The sequence below is a fragment of the Malaya genurostris genome, chromosome 2 (genome assembly GCF_030247185.1).
Source record: "Malaya genurostris strain Urasoe2022 chromosome 2, Malgen_1.1, whole genome shotgun sequence".
In the NCBI taxonomy this organism is placed as follows: domain Eukaryota; kingdom Metazoa; phylum Arthropoda; class Insecta; order Diptera; family Culicidae; genus Malaya; species Malaya genurostris.
The window spans coordinates 225402704-225423583 of record NC_080571.1 but is presented as its reverse complement, the minus strand read 5'-3'; the positions used below and the strand labels follow the sequence as shown (position 1 = coordinate 225423583).

The 20880-nt window shown below is 36.7% G+C and overlaps 2 protein-coding genes across 2 annotated transcripts in view; one reads left to right on the top strand and one right to left on the bottom strand.

The window, feature by feature from the left end:
- LOC131427812 (mucin-2-like) overlaps nt 1–2598 on the top strand; it is a 49928-nt gene extending 47330 nt beyond the window's left edge. The window contains exon 13 of the mRNA XM_058591339.1: nt 1946–2598. The gene's annotated coding sequence lies outside the window, so the exon portion shown is untranslated. The remainder of the gene's footprint in view (nt 1–1945) is intronic.
- A 6088-nt stretch (nt 2599–8686) lies between these two features.
- LOC131427811 (cullin-associated NEDD8-dissociated protein 1) lies at nt 8687–20528 on the bottom strand. Its single transcript, XM_058591338.1, has 9 exons — nt 20255–20528; nt 13141–13310; nt 12572–13075; nt 12345–12507; nt 12024–12282; nt 10572–11967; nt 9622–10511; nt 9418–9564; nt 8687–9355 (listed from the first exon to the last, which is right to left on the bottom strand). Exons 1-9 carry the CDS (start codon nt 20288–20290, stop codon nt 9216–9218), a joined length of 3705 nt encoding a protein of 1234 aa, XP_058447321.1. The 5' UTR covers nt 20291–20528; the 3' UTR covers nt 8687–9215.
- Nucleotides 20529–20880: the final 352 nt, after the last annotated feature.

Sequence of the window (20880 nt, the reverse complement as noted above, 5' to 3'; positions counted from 1 at the left end):
GAGTCCTTTCAAACCTATTTCCATCCCGAAATATAGGGCACAACAATTACATTCTATTTCGAATCTTTACCAAAACTTTCAGTCATGCACCAAACTGTTGTGCGTCATGTTACCCGCCTATTTGATATTATAATGCGAAGAATACGTACCGAATAACTTTTGAAATCCACTAGAAAACTGCTTCAGATAATTCTTGAAAATGTGAAGACGGTACGACCACTTTGTTGTAATTTATTGAAAGATGGCTTTTTGGTCAATGTTTCTTTACAAAATATTTATTTTGCGTCAAAAGCCGACGTTTCGAAGGAATATCCCTTCATCTTCAGGGCAAAAACGACAACAAATATTTTTCGTCAAGTGGATTGGAACATTTAAAATGATCAAAAACGGGAACGGCTACTCTACAACAGTCACTTCCCCCGCACATCAAACCAGATTATCAATCTGGTTTGATGTGCGGGAGAAGTTGTCGTTTTGTTTTTGGTTTGTTGTCGTTTTTGCCCTGAAGATGAAGGGATATTCCTTCGAAACGTCGGCTTTTGACGCAAAATAAATATTTTGTAAAGAAACATTGACCAAAAAGCCATCTTTCAATAAATTCTTGAAAATCTTCGTAACGCGAAACGCATAATGAAAAAACTCTTCGTTAGAATGCTATGAAAGTCGCATGAATAAACTGCAGCTCTAATGCAAAGGATAATTTCTGATATGTTGAATATATTTACAAAATTAATTGGTATGAGCTCTGAATAACAATTTCATACAGTTGCGTCTACACATACAGTGACTTTAAACAAAGACATAATATTACCAATTGGATATTAAAAGATATTCATCTCCCTCATTTTACGAACAAATCATAAGCGACATGACGTTACTGAAATGAAATTAGCTTTAAATTAGCTGCCATCAGACCTAGTGTGCTTAAAACCAGAGTGACTACATTTTATCCGTAATGATAGCAACAATTCGAAACGTTTAATCCGAAGTGTTGTCAGTTTCATTATCTTTACACTGTATTTGACAGGTCGTTGGCTCGTTTGGAACAAAGCTGTCGTTCCAAACGAACAGCTGTCGTTGCTATGGTTTTATGCACTCTAAACGGACCCTGTCAGCTTAGAATTTCGAAAGTATAAATCCACACAAAAAACACATTCAAAGAAAACCATTTTCAATGAATTTCATTGCTTTCTGGACTTACAATCGATGATGGATTGCATTTAAATCGAATCCGATGTTCTTCCAGTCTGATGACTTAGAATCAGTATCAAAGAAAATTAAAAATTGAAAATGCGTATAAAGTAAACTTCCCAGCGCAATGCCCCGTCATTTACAAACTTTCGTAACAATAAGGCATTTTACGACCCCGCAAGCTGCAATGACATACAATAACGCTTACAACTTGTGTATTTCGAATAAAAACTTAAAATTCAAAGCTAAGATAACAATTAAATTCTACTTTTGCTATATTACAATCAGTGGCGTACCGAGGAAATTTGGCGCCCGGGGCAAAATGAGTTTAGTGAGCAAACACAAACGGCAAAACAAAAAAAAATCTGAGTCATCTCCGGAAAGATGACTCAGACTAGCAAAAAAAAGGTCCCAAGGATTGGTTTTCCGCCCCTCTGAGAACTTTGCGCCCGGGGCGAATGCCCCCTCGTCCCCCTTTAGATACGCCACTGATTACAATATCGACAACACTTTTTGCTCGTGCTAGTTTCTAGAACTTACAGTTGCACACACCACATGAGCGTTTTCATTTTCTGTTTTTGTTACTAACTCAATAAATATGTCTCTAGTTTTGATTGATATGAAAGTCGAGTGAATCCAACCGTAATATATAGGATATAACGGAAGTTATGTCACTCGTTTGTTTGCTCACTTTGTTTGCAGCTTGAACAGACGTAAATAGAATGTGTTATAACCGATTTTCCAATCATTTCAGGTCCCGGCGAAACTGACTTCTGATAGGGCAAGGAACAAATCACATGCACTAGATCCACATGCCTTAACATGGATCCGGTAACACGCACATATTAACGAATAAATTGTAGCATTTTATTAGTTGTATAAAGGAAATACTAGGATTAGATGTATACTACTAAAAATACTGTTTGAACGAAACGATAAAAAATTCACAAAAAAATACACTTTATATCGAAATCAAAACAGCTCTTTTTTGAAGATTTATAATATTATCGATTTCTATTGAACCAAACAATTGTGTGAGTGTGAGATCTCAAATTTACATAAAAAAGTTGTGATTTCGATTCTGGCCTTGTCACTGAAATCTTGATTGGATCTTTTTTTTTTGAATGCTGAACCATTATTATGGAAAATAGCGGAAACATATTTAAGTAATTAAATGGTGAAGCAAAATGCGTCAAATGTTTTACTTTAAATAAAAAATAATGCTTATTTTTCATTCGTCTTATTAATATACACTATTTATTTTCGCTCAGCCGAATGTTACTGTAACTGAAATGTTAAAGGCTTAGATTTAGTCATATACGTGGGAGAAGTGAACAGCGTAGCTGAAACGAAAGCCTGAACTGAAGTGTACTGTAATTAATACATCAAATAAAACATTATCACATATTTTGTAACGCCTAACTTTTTAAAAACATCACAGAACCGAGGCTCCAAAAAATGGAATAATATATTTATAAAGCTGACTTTAATGATTACTTACTTACTTTAATATAATGATGAACATCTCATCTCCGAAACAAAGTCGAACGAATTGTGAATTTCCAGAATGCTCGATCTTGGACCACCATTTTCCAGTCGCTCTGTACTTCCGCCATCTAGCTTTTTTCTAACCAGCGGTTATTTCGACATTGGTAACCTTAATGTCACTTCTGATTTGACAGAAACTTAGTTTTATCCTTTCGCTGAACGAAAATGGTTGTGTATACGCTTGAGGAACGCGTGAAAATAGTGTCAACTGGGCTTGCGATCAGCTTGAAAAAGACGCCGATTTTTGCCAAAAAATCATCTTCTCGGATGAGGCACATTTTCATCTCGGCGGGTATGTTAATAAGCAAAATTGTCACATCTGGGGGACGGAAAACCCGCACGTTATCATGGAGAAGCCGATGCATCCTCAGAGAGTGACGGTTTGGTGCGGATTTTGGTCTGGCGGCATCATTGGGCCATTTTTCTTCGAAAATGAGGCAGGAGCCGCCGCCACGGTCAATGGCGAGCGTTACCGCGCCATGATTAGCGATTGGTTCTTTCCGTTACTTGAGGGGGAGGACTTGGACAACATTTCGTTTTAACAAGACGGCGCTCCGTCCCGCACAACCAACGCTACGATCGATCTTCTGCGCACAGTCTTCGAAGATCGAATTATCAGTCGAAATTCGGATGTCGTTTGGCCGCCTCGGAGCTGTGATTTGACGCCGTTAGACTATTATCTTTGGGGCCTGTCAAAGATAACTACTGCAAGGCCAGCCGAGGCAGCCATTTGAATGAAATTATATTCCACAAAAAAAATGTAGCGGTGAAATGTAGCGTCATAAAATGCGCGCAAAATTTTATCCGCTTCAGTTGAACGAACCGTCGCACAAAGCATACCAAGAAAAACGGACACATAGAAACAAGAACTTCTTTCAATGATTGAGCGCAGTGGGTTTACCTCTCGTTATATTGGCTTGTAAAAAGACTGGACGTAATGAATTTTTGAATCCTTCACACTTTGAATATATGCTATTTCAATCGTTGTTGTTAGTGATTACTCTTACACTAGAGCTATAAATCATGAGTAATTATGAATGACTAACATGAGGTTATATGTATATGTATTGAATAACTTGCTAACCATGTATATGCCTGAGCTTAGTAGCAAGCATGGATTCTTCTTCAAAAGAACGATTGAAGACAAGAGAACATTCAAGTATTTTCGATATCTTTGCCAGTAGTTCACCAGGCCTACGTAAAAGTATTTACTTGACTCGCATGAGTTCATCTTACCATGCAGTTGAAATTATTTAGTGAATCTTTTCTCAAGCACATATTTGGGGCACGAAATTAAATATAAAGTTATTTCGTAGTTCATTATTATTCAATCGATTTTGAAAGGAAAATCAAGCGTTGATTCATTGTATTCATAATAATTGAAAATCCAATAAGTTTTCCATGCTGACTGGCTCGAAGCTGACTCTCAATTTTTATCACATTGTTTGTATCACAGGTTAATGAACGATAATACTTGGCTTGTATTCATTTCATTCAGTAGCTTGTCAATGATGAAGTTATAGTTTTGCTATAAAAATTGCTACAATCTAAAATAATACCTGTTATACGATATTACACAGCCAAGCTTCATTGCTTCAGCAACATCAATGCATTGAACTCAACAGAATTGGACATGACAGTTACTTAGAAAATAAACGATTTCTTACAATACCTATTTCATTGTACTCAACTCGTTTTTATTTCAACACAAAACATTATTTTATATGTAATTTTTGCTCACGATATAATGCCATCGTGCCCACCGTGCATTTCTCACACCACCTCAATACAAAACAGCAGCGCGCAAGCAATGAAAAAAAATGCGGAAAAGTTTATGTGAACTTTTTCAAATTCCGGTTGTTTTAGCTAATATTTTATAATTTTGAGTTGCATTTTCAGATTCTTTGTGAAATTCTGCTACAAACACTACTTTTCAGTTCTAAAATCATCCCCGTGGAACGGAACAGTAACCGTTCATACATTTCAAAAACCAACTACACACTTAAAACCATTTCTTGAGCTCGGCATAATAAAATGCCGAAACTGATCAGCAACACCTAAATTTGCTGATTGCTCAGTGATCAATACGCATATTTCTGAACTTCGTTAAACGCATTCACTGATATTTCGGTAAAATGCTTAACTTTGCCGAAATTTAGTATAATTGCTTGCTGAATTTATCAGTAAACAACAGACATGCAGACATCAGCAGAGACGTTTGCCGAGATTTCGTAAAATGCGCTAGCTGTTGCCGAGATTCAGCACAACAACTGTCATTTATTGCCACGTTACATTTTCGCTACGCATTGCGCGATTATTTTCTGATGAAATTCTCGAGTGAAAAAATGGATAATCTTCGAAGAAACGTGGAACCACTTGCAAGTAAAAATATTGAATAAATATAGTGACATGTTTCGCTTTATAAAAAGCGACTTTATCAGATCACATTATAGGGGAAAAACACCCAACACGGGGCTCAAAGAGTCCTCGAGACAAAACTTTGGGGGATATGCGAAAAAATAACCCAATGCATGGACAAATTCAATAGATCAAAGTAAGTTTATTTTTTGAACAATACAGTATATGCATCATTAAATATTGAAAATTTTTGTATATTTATTTTTATTTTCATATTTCCAGCTCGACTCAAGGTGGCCGCATCCGGAAACGCCGCTTTTTATTATGTTACATGTTTTAAGGTAGGGGCTTTAAGCACTACTGGCAACAAATTTGTAAGCCTCCTTTAAGTGTTAATAAAATGAACTTTTGATTCTGAATGGTGTGTTTATAATGTTTAGAAATTACAAACAAAATTAATTGACTAGATTTTTAATTACTGATGATTCGGTAATTTTTTTTTTCATTTTTTCGTTTTGTTGGATTGCCGAATATTCAGCGAACGTTTCACTGCGCAAATAGTAAATCTTATGCTGGCGATTTCGGCAATATTTGACGTTTGTCAAATTTGAGGGTGCCGAGACGCTCAGTTATTTTATTTTTGCCGAGATGATTGCTGATTACTCGGCTGTGCGAATCTCGGCATTTTTTTTGCCGAGACTCAGCTAAATAATTTAAGTGTGTACGGCTCGGCAAAGCAAAATTTTAAAATTCTAAGAATACTTAGTTATGATAAATTTGATTTCGAAAACTTAAGTGTTTTTGGTTTTTCGAAAATCGGTTCAGTTTTTGAATAATTGATCAAAAACGCGATTTTTGCATTCCTCTACATTTCACCTTAACCGAAAGGATTGGTCTTTAATATGAAAAATTAAATTTTGAAATCGGATGAACCGTTTGTGTTTTATTGCATGTTTAAAAAAAAGTTACATGGCGGACCCTTTAGTCTGCAATGTTTTATAAGCCTTCCAATCTCAGAATGTTAGTATAATTGTTATAATTCGTAATTCGCCATGCACCTGCGCCATTCTTCATTGTCATATTCACCAACGAATATCGCGCAGGATTTTCTCTTGACCACGTCGAGTATTTAGAGGAAAGTATTATAAAGCGCCTCTGCTGGCCAAAACGTCCTCTTTCATTTCTTAAGCATTCAAGACTCAAGGATTCCTCTTTTCTACATTTTGTGCCTTTTTTCTAGCATTTCATGAATGGTTCGACGGTTTTTTCGCTGTCTTTCGTTCATGTGGTTCCCATATCCCATTTTATGCACTTTTTCATAGTTCTTAAGCGGTCGGCAATTCGTGGATAACAAAAGAATTGACTGCCTTCAGTGTTGAATTACTGGATGAGCCAGAATTTATCTTTGGTCGCACCACACACAGCCTTACTTTCCGACAGTATCAATGTCGATGGCTCACTAGAAATTACCCTCGTTTGCTTGCTTTTAAGTATCTAAAAGAAATATATTTTTTGTCACCAGTCACAATACGGTGCAGGAAAGACTTGCTTTTGTATCATTGAAGCAGCATTATATTTCGGTTTTCCAGTTGTCTCTCGATCAGTTCATCTTTCCACACTTCTGAATCCGCTGCGTGAAGCGTTGACGTTTTGAAATTGGTTGCTTTTGAACACCCAGTAGCTCTGCAAACTGTCGTTAAGTTTACGAGCAAGGATAGCTTTTATCATATCAAAGAACGCTCTCTTCACACGATTCAATCAGTGCCATCAAAGAAAATCGGATATCATCTCAGCTAGGGATGTCGTAATATCGAACGATTAATCAAGTTATCGATTCTCTCTGAAGCAACAAACGGTCGCTCATTCTCGTTCTGCGATCCGATTCTATACGGGCAGTGGAAAATTGCGATAGAATCGTTTTACTATTGCCGTTTATTCTAACTATGTGCATATAACTTTTGTATAAGTTGTGTCTATGAAAAAGTATGAGAATGCTCCACACCAGGGTTTCGAAATATTGTAACCTAGTATGATAATATTGTAACCTAGAATCATCAAGTCGAATCATCGATTCAATTTTCTGCGATAATTGTCAACCTGCGATTCTCTTTTGGGAAATTCCACAAAGCAATGATCATTATCAGACTGTAAATTATCATGCTTGGCTTGTATCATGAATCTACCGTGACAAAGTCTAGATAATTTAGTTTAGATGCGATTAGTACATAAAATCATATATGTTATCGCGATAAAAATAAAGTCTTGTATTTTTCTGTGAAACAAATTCAGTTTCAATGCATCCACCATTTTTTTTCGCTTTGGTTTCCTGATAGCATTCTGAAAAAGGAGAGAGAAATAAAATTTGCTCGACAAGGCTGCCAAACACACAGATTCAATCTTTGTGAAAGTTGAATATTTTTTCATTGTTCATTGGAATCCATGTAATGTCCAACCCATACGATAGATTAGCTGGTAACCCGGTACAGTCTGCTCATATACGAGAGAGTACAAGAGAAATACGATGCGCAAAGGGAATTGAGCGAGCCACGTGGTCGATTTAAAACTCAACACGTGGCCCTGTGTCCTCAGACCTTAAGAGACTCGAGTTCTTGTAGCATCTTCTACCGGATTGAAAATGTTGTATACAATATAGATAGCAATATAGCAGCTTCTGTCAACTTTTCGGCAATCACCAACACTGATTGTAGCATCATCTACCAGTTCAATTAATCAGTTTAGATCGTAAAAAACAACTAATGCGGTATTGAACAAGGTACGAAGCGAAACTTTTTTTCTCATTTATTTATTTGATATGCCTCAAGATCCTTAAAGCTAAAAGAAACCGGTTTATCTTATATGTTTGAAGTATAAGTAAAGTCATTGCCATGTTTCTTTGTGCTGGGTCTCTTCGATATCTTTTTTTTTTCAGGAGAAAAGCAGTCTCTTTACCGATCTTAGACTTGGGGAGCTATTGAGTCACCTATTGCGCTCCAGTCATTGAATTCATCGTCGCTGCTTTCGCTTTGTTGTTGGATATCATAGTTTTTTTTCGTATTATTTTCGTCTTTATTTTTTGGATTTTTTTGTCGTTGTTTGTCGCGGAAAATGCATCTTGTTGTAGCATTTTCTAGTTATCAATCTTTGTTTCATGCTGAGATTGCTTTGGGCCGAAACAGAAAAGGTTTCGATGCCCTTGGGTACAAGTATTCGTTCGTCCGATTTCTCGCAGTGCTTACCAAAACTGGAGGGTTTTAGACAGTACTGGCAGATGGCCCGTTGATCATCGTATGTGATCAACGATTTGAATTGGGTACTTTCGCTTCAGAAAACCAAGTCAGAAGGAATACACTTCTCTCTCTCTCGATGGAAAGAACCTCACCGTACTGCGTTATTTGTTTTTAAACAGAGCAATCTTTAAAGTACGAGGGAAGATCATGCACGCGTTCATGAATGGTATCGTTCCGTAAGCATATGAGCTTCAAATAATACAATAAAATTAACAAGCGAATTTATTCATCCTTGTTATCAATCACTATACATAGAGAGGGATTTTCGAATATAAACTATAAGATAAACTGCACAATCCAGTATCAAGCTGGCATTTATTCACTGGTTACTTTTAACAGTAATCTGTAGAAGATTTGTTTTTATTTGACCGTTGGATTTAGAAACTAAAAGGTGGAGTTTATTATGCCACACTGTTTCATAACTCTGTACGATTATGATTCTCGGGACTGTTGAATAGCAGCTGTTACAAGTGTTCAATTTTATTGTTTTTGACATAGCATTCTTCGTTCATTTTTAAACAACACGCTATAAAATCCCTATCCTGTCATTTACTCTAAATGCATTTGATAAATGTAATATTGAGACGTGTTTCTTCATATAAAATCTTTTTCCTTTTTTATCGCAAATCCTTCGTTCAAAATGTTTCTTCTGATTAAATATTGTTAATTAAAGTCATACGAGGGTCACACATCATGCAAATGAACAAAAGCATTCGACAAGAAGACCGCTACTAACTCGATGCGACAGTAATCTCAATGAGCAGCATTCTACCACACCTTGCGTTTTTTAAACCAATAACTCGATACAACAACACCACAACTGCGTTCCACCTAGCTCTGGTCCATCGTTAGACTGTCTGCGTTGTTGTTGCTTAACACGGATGAATCTTTCTGAACCGATTCAAACAGAGGTTGTAACTCTGATGAGCTACGAATCAGTTGCAAAAACTCGGCTAAGTGTTGATTTTTATCTGTGCAAAGAATATCTTCAATTACTACCAAAATCCGATCGAATGTCATTTGTAAAACCAACCTGCTTTAGGGATTTGCAGAAGTGCAGCAACGGCGCGCAAAGCCGACCGTTTCAGTTCGTCTTGTTTTTCATACTCTTGCTTGACGGAGTTGGCTTTTACCTTCAATGTGCAGGTTGCACGAAGTGGGTCTACAAATTGATCAAGTTCTAGAAAAAAAAATCACAGTTAAAAATGATACCTTTTAAAAATAAATTGAAATTTACTTTGTAGCACTGCTGACGGGCAAAGTATGGCCAATCGAGCAGTCATTAAGTATGTTAACATCTTTATGTCATAGTGATCTTTCAAACCAGCCTGCACGTGCTCCAAAAATTGCATGATGTCTACCCGGTCAAGACCCTGTTCCAACAATGTGTACATACACTCGAATGCGGCCTTTCGTATATCTAAACCATCATCCACAGTATGTTTGAATGGGCCCATTTCCACTTCTCTAATCAGATCTTTCTTAACCTTCGTCTCCGAATACAACTGTGGTAGCAACTCCGGAAGTAATTCCCGTACCAAACTTGGCTTATTGTGCACAGCAGAATTGAAGGCTACCAGTGCTACTCGTCGTACTGCTGGTTCCGGATCTTGCAGAGCGAAAAGGAACTGTCCGATGCACTGTCGCAGTAAAGGATCGATTGATTGTGGCTGATCGGAGATGGTGAATTTAATTGCCGAGACAACTGCGGTCCGCATCAAATGACTCTCGCTTCGTAGCGCTAATTGCAATTGTGGCAGTAATTCTTCAGGATTAACGAGCACCAGTTTTCCCAAACATTCGGCAACGACATTGCGAGACCCTTCCTCTGAACATTCGCAATGTTTGAACAGTTGTGCCCAGATAGATGGCACCGACGGAAGGAGTTGCTCCAGACCCTGTTTGCTGGTTGACAACGACGTGATAACTTCCTTCAGCGAATGAAGAAGCAAATATTGCCGCTTTGGTTGAGCCTCGATTTCAGTCAAAATAAATGGCAGATAGTGACTCATGTTACCAACGGCAATCGCTCCCAAAGCATGGGATGCGGCTCCTTTCACGTCCTCCGATGACGCTGAGAAGCAGTTCAGTATAATCTGTGCAAGTGAGTCGATTGCGTTAAGATTGCTAGAAAAAAAACATTACAATTAGCGAACGGAAACTCTCAACGGCAATAACAATACTTACAAGTGCCTACCAATTTCACCAATTGTCAGAAGATAAAAAACTAAATGAGCGTCGCTACGTCTATTTTGAATTTCTCGCAGAAACTCTCGAGCTACGGTTACTGCTTCGTTTGGCACCTGAAGCGTTAGAGCGGCAACACATTTAGCCAGCGAATGATATGCTTGCTTGTGTAGGGTTGGACCTTGCTGCTGGTTGTGCACAGGATGCATTAACATGTTTAGCAAATGTCGATAGCTGAGACCCGGTAAGTTTGCCTGCACCAAAGCTTGAAATAGGTTTAACGTGCAGTTGAGTGCCGTTCCTTGCAACAACGGTGATCGTACCAAGATCATTACTTCAGGCAGAATCAATTCATGGACTCCAATGAGCGCCTGCGGTTGCTGACGAGCAACAGAGGTAAGTAGTACAAGCGAAAGCTGAGCAACATGAAGATCGGACTCGCACAACAATGGTGGTACTTCTGAAACGGCGTTGCATAGCAATATCGGGTCGATGAATTGATTGTAATGTGTAATCAATGTGTCCAACAGTGTTAACGAGTTCAGTTTAAGCGCACGTTGATTTTTTCGTAAGAATGATCCTAATACCGGAACCACTTCTGTGATAATTGGACTGAGATTCACACGCAACGGAGAGGCAGCAATCATAGTCAGGGCTTTAACTGAGCTTAATCGAGTCACTTCATTACGCAGTCGTTCCATGAACAGCGGCAAGCACGTGTTTAGTTCTTGTTGCAAAACATCTCCCATGTTGGCGATTATCTGACCCATGCAAGCAATGGCACGTTCTTTCACTTCTTGGTCAACTTCAGGAGAACGTAACCTCTGTAGGGTGCTTGTGTAAAGTGGCTGTACATAGGGTGTGAAATCAAAGCTGGTTTGTATGTTCAGTGGGCGAATAACTTTCACCAGTTGCTGCAAAACCATTAGAGCTTCGGTAGCAATTTTATAAAATGCATCAAAAACTGCTGCCTCAATTAGTGGAACCAATGTCTTAATATGAGGGTGGAAAACTTGAGGATTGTGACCTGCCAGCATACAATGAACAAAACCCAGTGCATCAATCTTCATGTTCGATGTCGAATTTTTATCGTTAAGCGAGTAATGGATGCCACTCATCAGTTGATCGATATGGTTAGACAAAGCTCCAGGTAACGCGTTCAAAAGTTCTCGCAACAACAGGAAGCAATCCTGCCGAGTTTTGACTGATTTCTCCCGCATCAACGGTTGCACTGCCTTTACTATCATCGGTACTTGGTCCTGTAACATGCTTATGGAGCTCGGCACCTGTTCCATGGAATCGGGATCATGAGCAATGTCATCGCCAATGGGTCGAGTAGACTTCAACAGCGCAATATATGCATGAAAAATGTCCGATTTCACATTTTCTTCGCGCTCTGCAATAGAAATTGAATCAGAAGAAGTATCTATAAAGCAAAAAAACTTAACCCACCTTTAAAACGAGCAATCAGAGCTGGTGACAATGTCTTATAAAAGTCCTCCAAAAGCTCATGTCTTGTTGAAATAACGGACTCCAAACACTTAGCTGCCGAACGACGTACCTTCCAACTCATGTCGTCGTCATCGCTGTATTCTTCGCTATCGATATCTTCATCGTCTTCCATATCCATAGCAACACCACCGTCACCATCATCAGCTTCGTAATTGTAATTCGGATCGTACGTGATGTACTTTAGACAGAGCTCAACAATCTGTAACCGAACAAATTTATTATAGACAATCCCAAGGGTTTCAGTATGAACACAACTCCTACCGAAGGGATATGGGGTAAGATCGCTTCCGGGCATCGCTGCACAAATGCTTCACATGCCTGCAGACAAAACTCACGTAGCTCATCGTCGTCACGATGGCTGTATTGGTTCAATAAGAACATTACACGCTCGATATGGTTGCACAACCGATGTCCCGCTTGACGACTGTAAATAAAATAAAATATTACAATTATTTCCATCCCGTTTTATATCGAACTGTCAAACAAACCAAATAGCAGCCAAGCATTGAATGTAGGTCCGAACCATCCCTTGATTCTGGGGCTTCTCCAACCCGTCCAGCAAATGCTCGATGACCTTATTGTAAGCGTTGTTGTTACACGTTGTCAATAGATGAGATAGAGCCACTATCGTACGCTTGCGAACTGCCTGCCGAGCCGATCCCAACTGCGGTACTAGAGCTTTTAGGATAAGTTCATGAAACGGGACCAACAAGTCGCCAAAGCGTGACAATAAATCCGATAGAATATCTAGTGCTTCCAACTGAACGGAAACGTCTTCCTTTTCAATTGCGTTGCTTAACTTGCCAGTGATACGCTGGCAAACATTCGGTACCAATGAGTTTGAAGACTGCGGTAGCTCCGAAATGACCGTCTTAAGACCTATGCTGGAAATATCACGAAGTTGTTCGTTGTTGGATACCATGTTAGCGCACAGTGAGTCGACTATCGTTTCTACCTGGTTCTCCTTAACTTTGTTCACCAACGGACCGAGACTAAAATTTCACACGAAAAAACTTGAAATATCTCATAAACCACAACGCTTCTGAACAAAACTCACCACTTGACAGCCAAATTTTGCACCTCCCCATTTTTGTCCTCTAGCAGACGTAGCACCATCCGAACGACTTTTTTCTCTGATTCATCGTCTAGCTTGATACTGTCTTTTTGGAGTTCAGTCATCAGATCATTCGTCGCCATAAATCGGAAATCCTTATCGTTGGATGTCATCTGTTTGGAAAACATTGAAAAATTGCACAAATTTAGTAATGATTCCAATAGGCTCTGCACTCTCTTGAACTCTCAAAAAAATTGATGAATAGATATATTAAATTGGTAAAACATAAAATTAGGCGATAAATTCTAAATTCCTTAACTTAAGCCAGCCCCCTGAACATTGTACTCGAGCGGCAAAAAAGAAAGATGCAGCAGAAGCCAGCGCTGAATTGTGTTACAACCAATCAGTAACTGGACGTATTTATTGAAAATCAAAGGCTGTTTCTTTAATTACTGCCTCACCAACGTACACTACCCACACGAGTCGAAACCCGATGATGAGATGGAAGCATTCTAAGCGCAATTGAAATGAACTTACGACAGCTGTCCACGGCGGGATGTGAAAATCATCATCAGCGACATAAACCCTAAAGTAGGCCGGGAGGTAATGTATAGGACTGTGATCGGACCGGAGAGCATGAAGCGGCATCAAACGGCAACGGCACACGATACGTGAACTTTACTGCTTCCCGAGGATTGGTAGTCCGAAGCTACTTCTTCCGCCGCAAATAAATTCACATGACCTACCAGGTACAAGAACATCGATTCAAAAAAATGACTGGTTTAACTGCGAAGAAGAAAAATGCAGCAGGAGCGAGGAGACTACAGTATCGCATGAGAGTAAACGATAAAGACAAGCTCGAAACACACCGAACTCGGTTTTCCGGAAGAAAAAGCGCGATCAGGAAGATCGTGATCACGAAACGATGGAACAGATGTACCGACATGACAATGACACACGTAAGCTCTATGAGAAGATTTGATTTAATTGTTTACGTAATGGCCGCACACCACAGAATATGCGAAATACTAGATACAGAGGACGACATGGGCATCAATCAGGGTACAGGCACTGCTCACTCAAGATTTGTGATGAGGAGCTTCTACCACAGGAGCAGAGATGCCAGTTACAAATTTCGAATATCTTCAGACAGGGTAGCAAAAAGCCGGAAATCCGAAAAAATGTCTGCGGACTTCATTTCTCTATAAAGTATGAAACACAAAACTGGTTTGGCGAACAAAAAAAAAACAGTGTGGCTATTTCAAAAGTCTGTAAATTTTGACGAAAAACTTGATTTTCAAAACGCTGCAACAGAAAATGTCTGCAGCACTACATAAGAAATCTGCAGATTTGCAGACAGAAGGGAAGAAGTGGTATGCACTATCTACAAAAACTGCTGCAACTGCAAGGAGAAGAAACTGGGCACACGGAAACAACAATAATCACATTTGATAGTTGATATTATGCGTGAGTTAAACATGAACTCATATTTTATTGTTATTCTTAGGCGTTCAATATGAAATTAGGTCAACCATAAACTATTCCATAAAACCATAGTATAGTTTGTTCGAACAGCACCCCATAGTTTCCGTCAATCATGAAAATGATCATAGTCAACATTAATATCTATTTTCACATTTTCTTCTACAGGTAATTTGTTTATAGTTGTAATTGGATTCTGTGAATTATCACGTTGCAGTAATAAAATTACTAATCTTTAGTACATTACCAACTCGAAAAATAAGCCATGATTCTGCAATAATGGATTCTTTTTTGTTGAATAATGTAACAATCATTAATTGTAAATTAATACCAAACTTTCAATTCAAGTTCAGTTTATGTTCAAGGAAACAAAAAACATTTCGTATTTCTAAAGACATTGTTCGGAATTTACTTAATCGTGTTTCCAGTTACTCAAATAAAACTAATTGTTCTATGTTACACTCGAAGCCATATTGAAAAATATTTTCGAAAAATTTGTTCTAAATTTTTGATATCATATTTATGAAAATGGAAGATGGTGGTGAGCTAAATTCGTCGGCGTCCCTTTTTTCCATTTTTTTTTTTCAAATAGCGATTTGTCAGCAATGCTAGCATTCTCCATCAGTTCATATCTCATTGCAAACTTAAATTGTGTTTCAATCTTATCATCAACTACATATTTTATTTGCAATATACGCGAAAGTGATGGCATTGTAAGGAAACGCATATTCACCGGGTGACACCAATCGAGCCCACACGTTTTCTTTCGAAACAGGCTGTTTAGAATGTATAGATGACAAACTCGGGATCTTTCCAATGGAATGCAAATGTGAAAAATTTAGTTTAGAATCAGTTTGGCTGAACAGGATATGGGTTCTCTGTTGTGTCGAGTATAACTGAAAAAAATTACATTCATTTTTCAATTAGAGAAATATGTAAGAAAATTTCATTCAGTATCATACTTCGTACTACCACAATTGCAGGATCTTTTCCTAATTTTGATTACCAGATTTGTTTAGTGTTGTTTTTTTTTAGCTTCGAAGAATAGTTTTATCGGACAAAGTTTTCTTTTCTTTCTTCATATTATTTCGAACCTTTAGGACTACAATTAGATTGATAAAAGTCTTCTCTCGCAAAAATCCATTGGAAATTGCTTATTAATGATATAAATAAATCTACCTATCTGCTCATGTGATATGCTGAATAAATAAAAATAAAATATTTGGTATGATTAATTCCCTCACTTCTGATAACCGATAGTAGATCTTTAGATTACACGTCACACATCAAACTATTACAAGAAACCTACGATTTTTCGAAGCCTGATAAACTTATTTTAATTTAATTTCGATTACCAGATTTTTTAGTGTTGCAGCTTTGGTTGTTTTTTTACCAAACTTTCCCTAAAAATATTTATTCGGAATTTTTCAAGAGAACTCTTCTTTGTCAGTTTTTTCAGCTACGAAGAGTAGTTTTGTCGGACTAAATTATCTTTTCTTGTCTTTCTTCATATTATTGCTAACATTTACTACAATTTGATTGATAAAAATTATTTCTCGCAAAAATGCATTAGAAATTGTTATTAATATAAATGAATCTGCCTATCTGCTTTTGTGGTGGGTTGAATCAATAATAGGAAAATTTTTGATATGATCAATTCCCTCACTTTTGATAACCGATAGTAGATCTTTAACTTACACAACACACTTCAAACTGTTACAAGAAACCTACGCCTGATAAACTTATTTGAATACATTGGTTTAAAAACAGGTTTCAAAATATGTTTTCGTCGCGCTTTCCGTGCATTTTTGTTCTATAATATTTCAATCGGTCGACAGATTATAAATTACTTATTCATCGTAAAGACAAAAGTGGAAAATTTACAAATGAATAAAGTGTCAGATATCCTGACAGCCGACTGTCTGTAGTTTTACGATTTCCGGAAGTTTATCGTTTCGAACATTGTATTATTTACCAAGATATATCCAGGATCTTCTCTTATCCATACTAATACATCTCCTACCCTGTGATACTCGTGGAGGTACAGTGGTACCCGTGATCTCTAGAAACAACTAGTATCGGACTAATATTCCTTCCCTTCCTCATTAGCACATCCTTTGGCCGTGACCGGCGTCGTTATTGACCATGCAATGCAAAGTTTTTAGCAAGGATGCACAATGGAAATAATTTGCTTCTACAACTGCAACTACGGGCTGTCTATTATAGCTTAGCTCAGCTCATATTTATGAAAATGGATACTAAAGTTTGTAAAATAAATTGACAGTAATTTTTTGAATATTCTAGGTAACGTTTCGATATTTCTCATTTAAAACTAATAGTTTGTTAATTTTACATAAACAACGCATAACAATTCAAACACATTTATTTAAAAGCGCCTGGAAATTTAGATCCCACAAATATATGTTTTATAATCAAAATGCAGTTCATTGTCTATTTTCTTTTTGAAAAAATACAAACGATTCATTCTACAATATGTAGTATTAATCATTTTTTCTAGAGAAGAATATTTTCAGATTCATGTACAGTTGTACAGAAAACCAAACGTGAAACTTATTTATTAAAAATTATGTTTATTTTTTGTAAACATAAGTTCAATTCCTATTTACATAACGCAGTAATTTCAAGAAGTTTCATCGTTTCTTCGCATTCATTCATTCTGCCGCATTTTTTATGTGATCGATGCAAGAGTTTTTTGAGGAATTACACAATCCTGTTTTAAAGTTCGAATGAAAGTAAAACAAATATATTTGAGATACTCAAAAAGTTGCATATTCAATTGTTCTCAAGTGAATATCGTCACCACATAATCATACGCAATTTGACGCATTCGACCTATTGTTCCTTCGCCCTTCTTGTTCACTGATGTTTTGTCATTCGGTCGGCTGTCATTCGTCATTTTTGTGCATGTTTGGAGCTATGAAATTGAAATTTCATTTGAAACATTTTGAAACTATATGATCTAAAAACGGAAAGTGATTTCCTGTAAAGGTTAAAATCGCTGCTTTTGATCGTTCGATACAAATTCTGTATAAAATGTTCAAAACGACGTATGTAACAATGAGAGATTCTCTTTGTTTACTTTCTCTTTTGATTATTACGGCACTTTTAGCAATCCTTCGCTCCAATTATTTACCGATAATAATAACTAAAGCAAAGCCTTGGTATTACATTCCTGTAGTGGAATTTGAACTTCTGTTTCAACAGACTTCGCAGCCGATTCAGAGTGTACAGAACTATTGCATGGCTGGTGCTACGATTCTAAAGCTATTATCTTATAATCTGCTCTGAAGAAATTACCGAAAAAAAACAGGAATATTTCGCAATAATCGAAAGAGAAAAGCAAATAAACTATTAGGGACATAATTTTATATGGAACAATCTATTATTTTTGTTATTTTCTTAATGTTAATGGATAATGCTATGTCTGGGTAATGCTACCAGACTGACTGGAATACTAATTGAACTGACCAGCCATTAATAGAAATCATTAATACCAGCAGTAATCATTAATATCATTTGACTGCAATATGGTACAAAGGGACCGTAACATTGATTAACTTTAAGACTAAATAAGCTGTGTTCATTCTAGCTTATTGAAAATTATGCAAAAAGATATCAAAATGTTATCACAAATTTCTGATTATATATTTAAACTTATAAGGCATTTTGTTTTTCTACTAATATAGATTTACAATATCGATAATAACTGCCGCGTAAATATCGTTGTGTTTCCTAAGTTTTACTAGAGTAGTGACTGCTACGAGAGGATAGATATCGTTCACAGTATCCTAAGTGAATTTTCATCTGTCATGTTCTATTATCGTTAGAATAATTCGTGTACTCTTTTTACTTAAAGGATTAAATATACTCGCAGTGTGTTAAAAGCGCAGATAAAAAACTAGTTTCTAATTTTTTTTAATTTTCACACCTTCGCATAAAACATTTCTGTATGAAATGTTCAAAACGACGAATGTAACAATGAGAGACTCTCTTTGTTTACTTCCTCTTTTGATTATTGCGAAATATTCCTGCTTTTTTCGGTAATTTCTTCAGTGCAGATTGAAAGATGATAGCCTTAGTTATTATTATCGGTGAATAGTTGGAGAGAAGGATTGCTAAGAGTACCGTAATAATCGAAAGAGAAAGTAAACACAGAGAATCTCTCATTGTTACCTTTGTCGTTTTGAACATTTTATTCAAAATTAATGTTTTCTTAAGCAGCCCTTACACGTGACAATATTATTGTCAATCCAAAGTATTGTCAATACCGTCAATCCAATTGACTTGGTAACTGGAGTCCGCATTTTTCGAGAAAATCAAGCGTTTGGAGCTTCAAATATTGCAAATGAATATTAAAATATAGAGATAAGAGATTATTGCACATATTTAACAGTTTCTCTCTGGAGAGAAAGTATTGTTGGATTGATGAGCAGTTTTGATTTTTTTGACAATATTTTCGTCAATCCAATGAAGTTTCCATTACACGATCAAAAGTATTGTCAATACTCCTTGTATTGACAATATTGTCTCGTGTAAGGGCAGCTTTAGAAGTTTATTAAGCGGCCCTTACACGTGACAATATTATTGTCAATCCAAAGTATTGTCAATATCGTCAATCCAATTGACTTGGTAACTTGAGTCCGCATTTTTCGAACAAATCAAGCGTTTGAAGCTTCAAATATTGCAACTGAACATTGGAACATTGAGAGAAGAGTTCATTGCACATAGTTGACAGTTTCTTCTCTGGAGAGAAAGTATTGTCGGATTGATGAGCAGTTTTGATTTTTTGACAATATTTTCGTCAATCCAATGAAGTTTCCATTACACGATCAAAAGTATTGTCAATACTCCTTGTATTGACAATAATATTGTCTCGTGTAAGGGCAGCTTTAGCTGTCGGAAAAATACATCGACGTCAAGTGGCAAACTTTGCCTGAGCTCAAACAAGATTTAACAGGTTTACAAAAGTTTACGGGTTTGTGTGAGATTAGCAGGTGTGAGGAAGTTTAGGAGGGATTGCGCGAGATTAAAAAAAGTTTATAAGGTATTGTGCGGCTTCAGCAAATCCTGGAGAGTTTAACAAATTTAAAAAAGTCGTGCGTAATTAAGTGATTCTCAATTGTCGTTAACACAAGAGAATATAAGCTAAAATATGCGTATTATTGAAGTACACGGCTTTGAAATACCAGCACCTTGCTCATATTTTCGTCGAAAATATTTCTTTTAAAAACAAGAACAAAGAACGAGTAACTTTGAAACTAAGTACATGTGCTACCTCGATATTGGTGTATTTCAATCCAAACTATGCATAATTTATCTTTGTTATGCAATTCATTTTTAGTTATTTAATTGTCGCTATAGCTGTGCGTTACTATTTAATCATATAATCTCATTAAACTTACATCTTCCAAATACAATACAATAGAATACTTCAAAACACATCATCAGAATGTATGAAACTCATTCCAGTGATAGAAAACAAGCACCTGCTATTGGGCATATCACATCAATCGTTTGTTTTTAAAACTAACCAATAGGTTGAGCATTGATTTTTTGTTCTCACAGAGATAAATGCAACCGTTAGAGGATGAAATTACTTTTTTTTATTTTTTACCTTTTCGAGTAAATTCGCAATCTGATAGGACGCCATCGTTGTGGCTGTTTTGGCTCCTTCTAAGTGGTTTTGAAAAACAATAAATCTTCTATTCGATTACACTGAATAACAGACAACTTTTTTGATAGCTTCAATGAGGTTTTGAATCAATTCAGCTTAAAATTTACCAATTTTCACTACTGCGCTCAAATGACGTTCAGACGAAAACGCAATGAAATGCTAGAATTTAGCTATCTGAAATGTCCAACACCGGTCGGCATAAAACAACAGAAATGCCAGATATACGGACAGTTGAATAAAATACTTTTCATTTATCAATTTGGGGAACAATACTGCAGAAACCAAGAAGTGTTCAAGATATACACAAATTCTCCACATAAAGAAAAAATAATTATAATTCTATTGCCAATGCTACTATAACATAATTAAGTTATATTGTAATCGATATTGATAGAAATATAATAGCAGTCAATACCTAAATTTAAGAACAAAACAATAATGGTCGGCATCCCAGTGAATTACACGCAGATTTATTTTCTTACATATTGCAAATATGTCAAGTCGTCGAAATGTCATTTCTGACCAGAGATGCCAGATATTTTCATAGAAAATCTGTATTTTTTGTA

Excerpts from the sequence above, each read along its gene's own strand:
- LOC131427811 (XM_058591338.1), bottom strand. The coding sequence starts at position 20,290 with ATGGCGTCCTATCAGATTGCGAATTTACTCGAAAAG. Across the intron at positions 12,508-12,571 it reads CAATGCTTGGCTGCTATTTG|TCGTCAAGCGGGACATCGGT; the intron begins GTTTGTTTGACA and ends TTTTATTTACAG. Across the intron at positions 11,968-12,023 it reads TCTGATTGCTCGTTTTAAAG|AGCGCGAAGAAAATGTGAAA; the intron begins GTGGGTTAAGTT and ends TTTCTATTGCAG.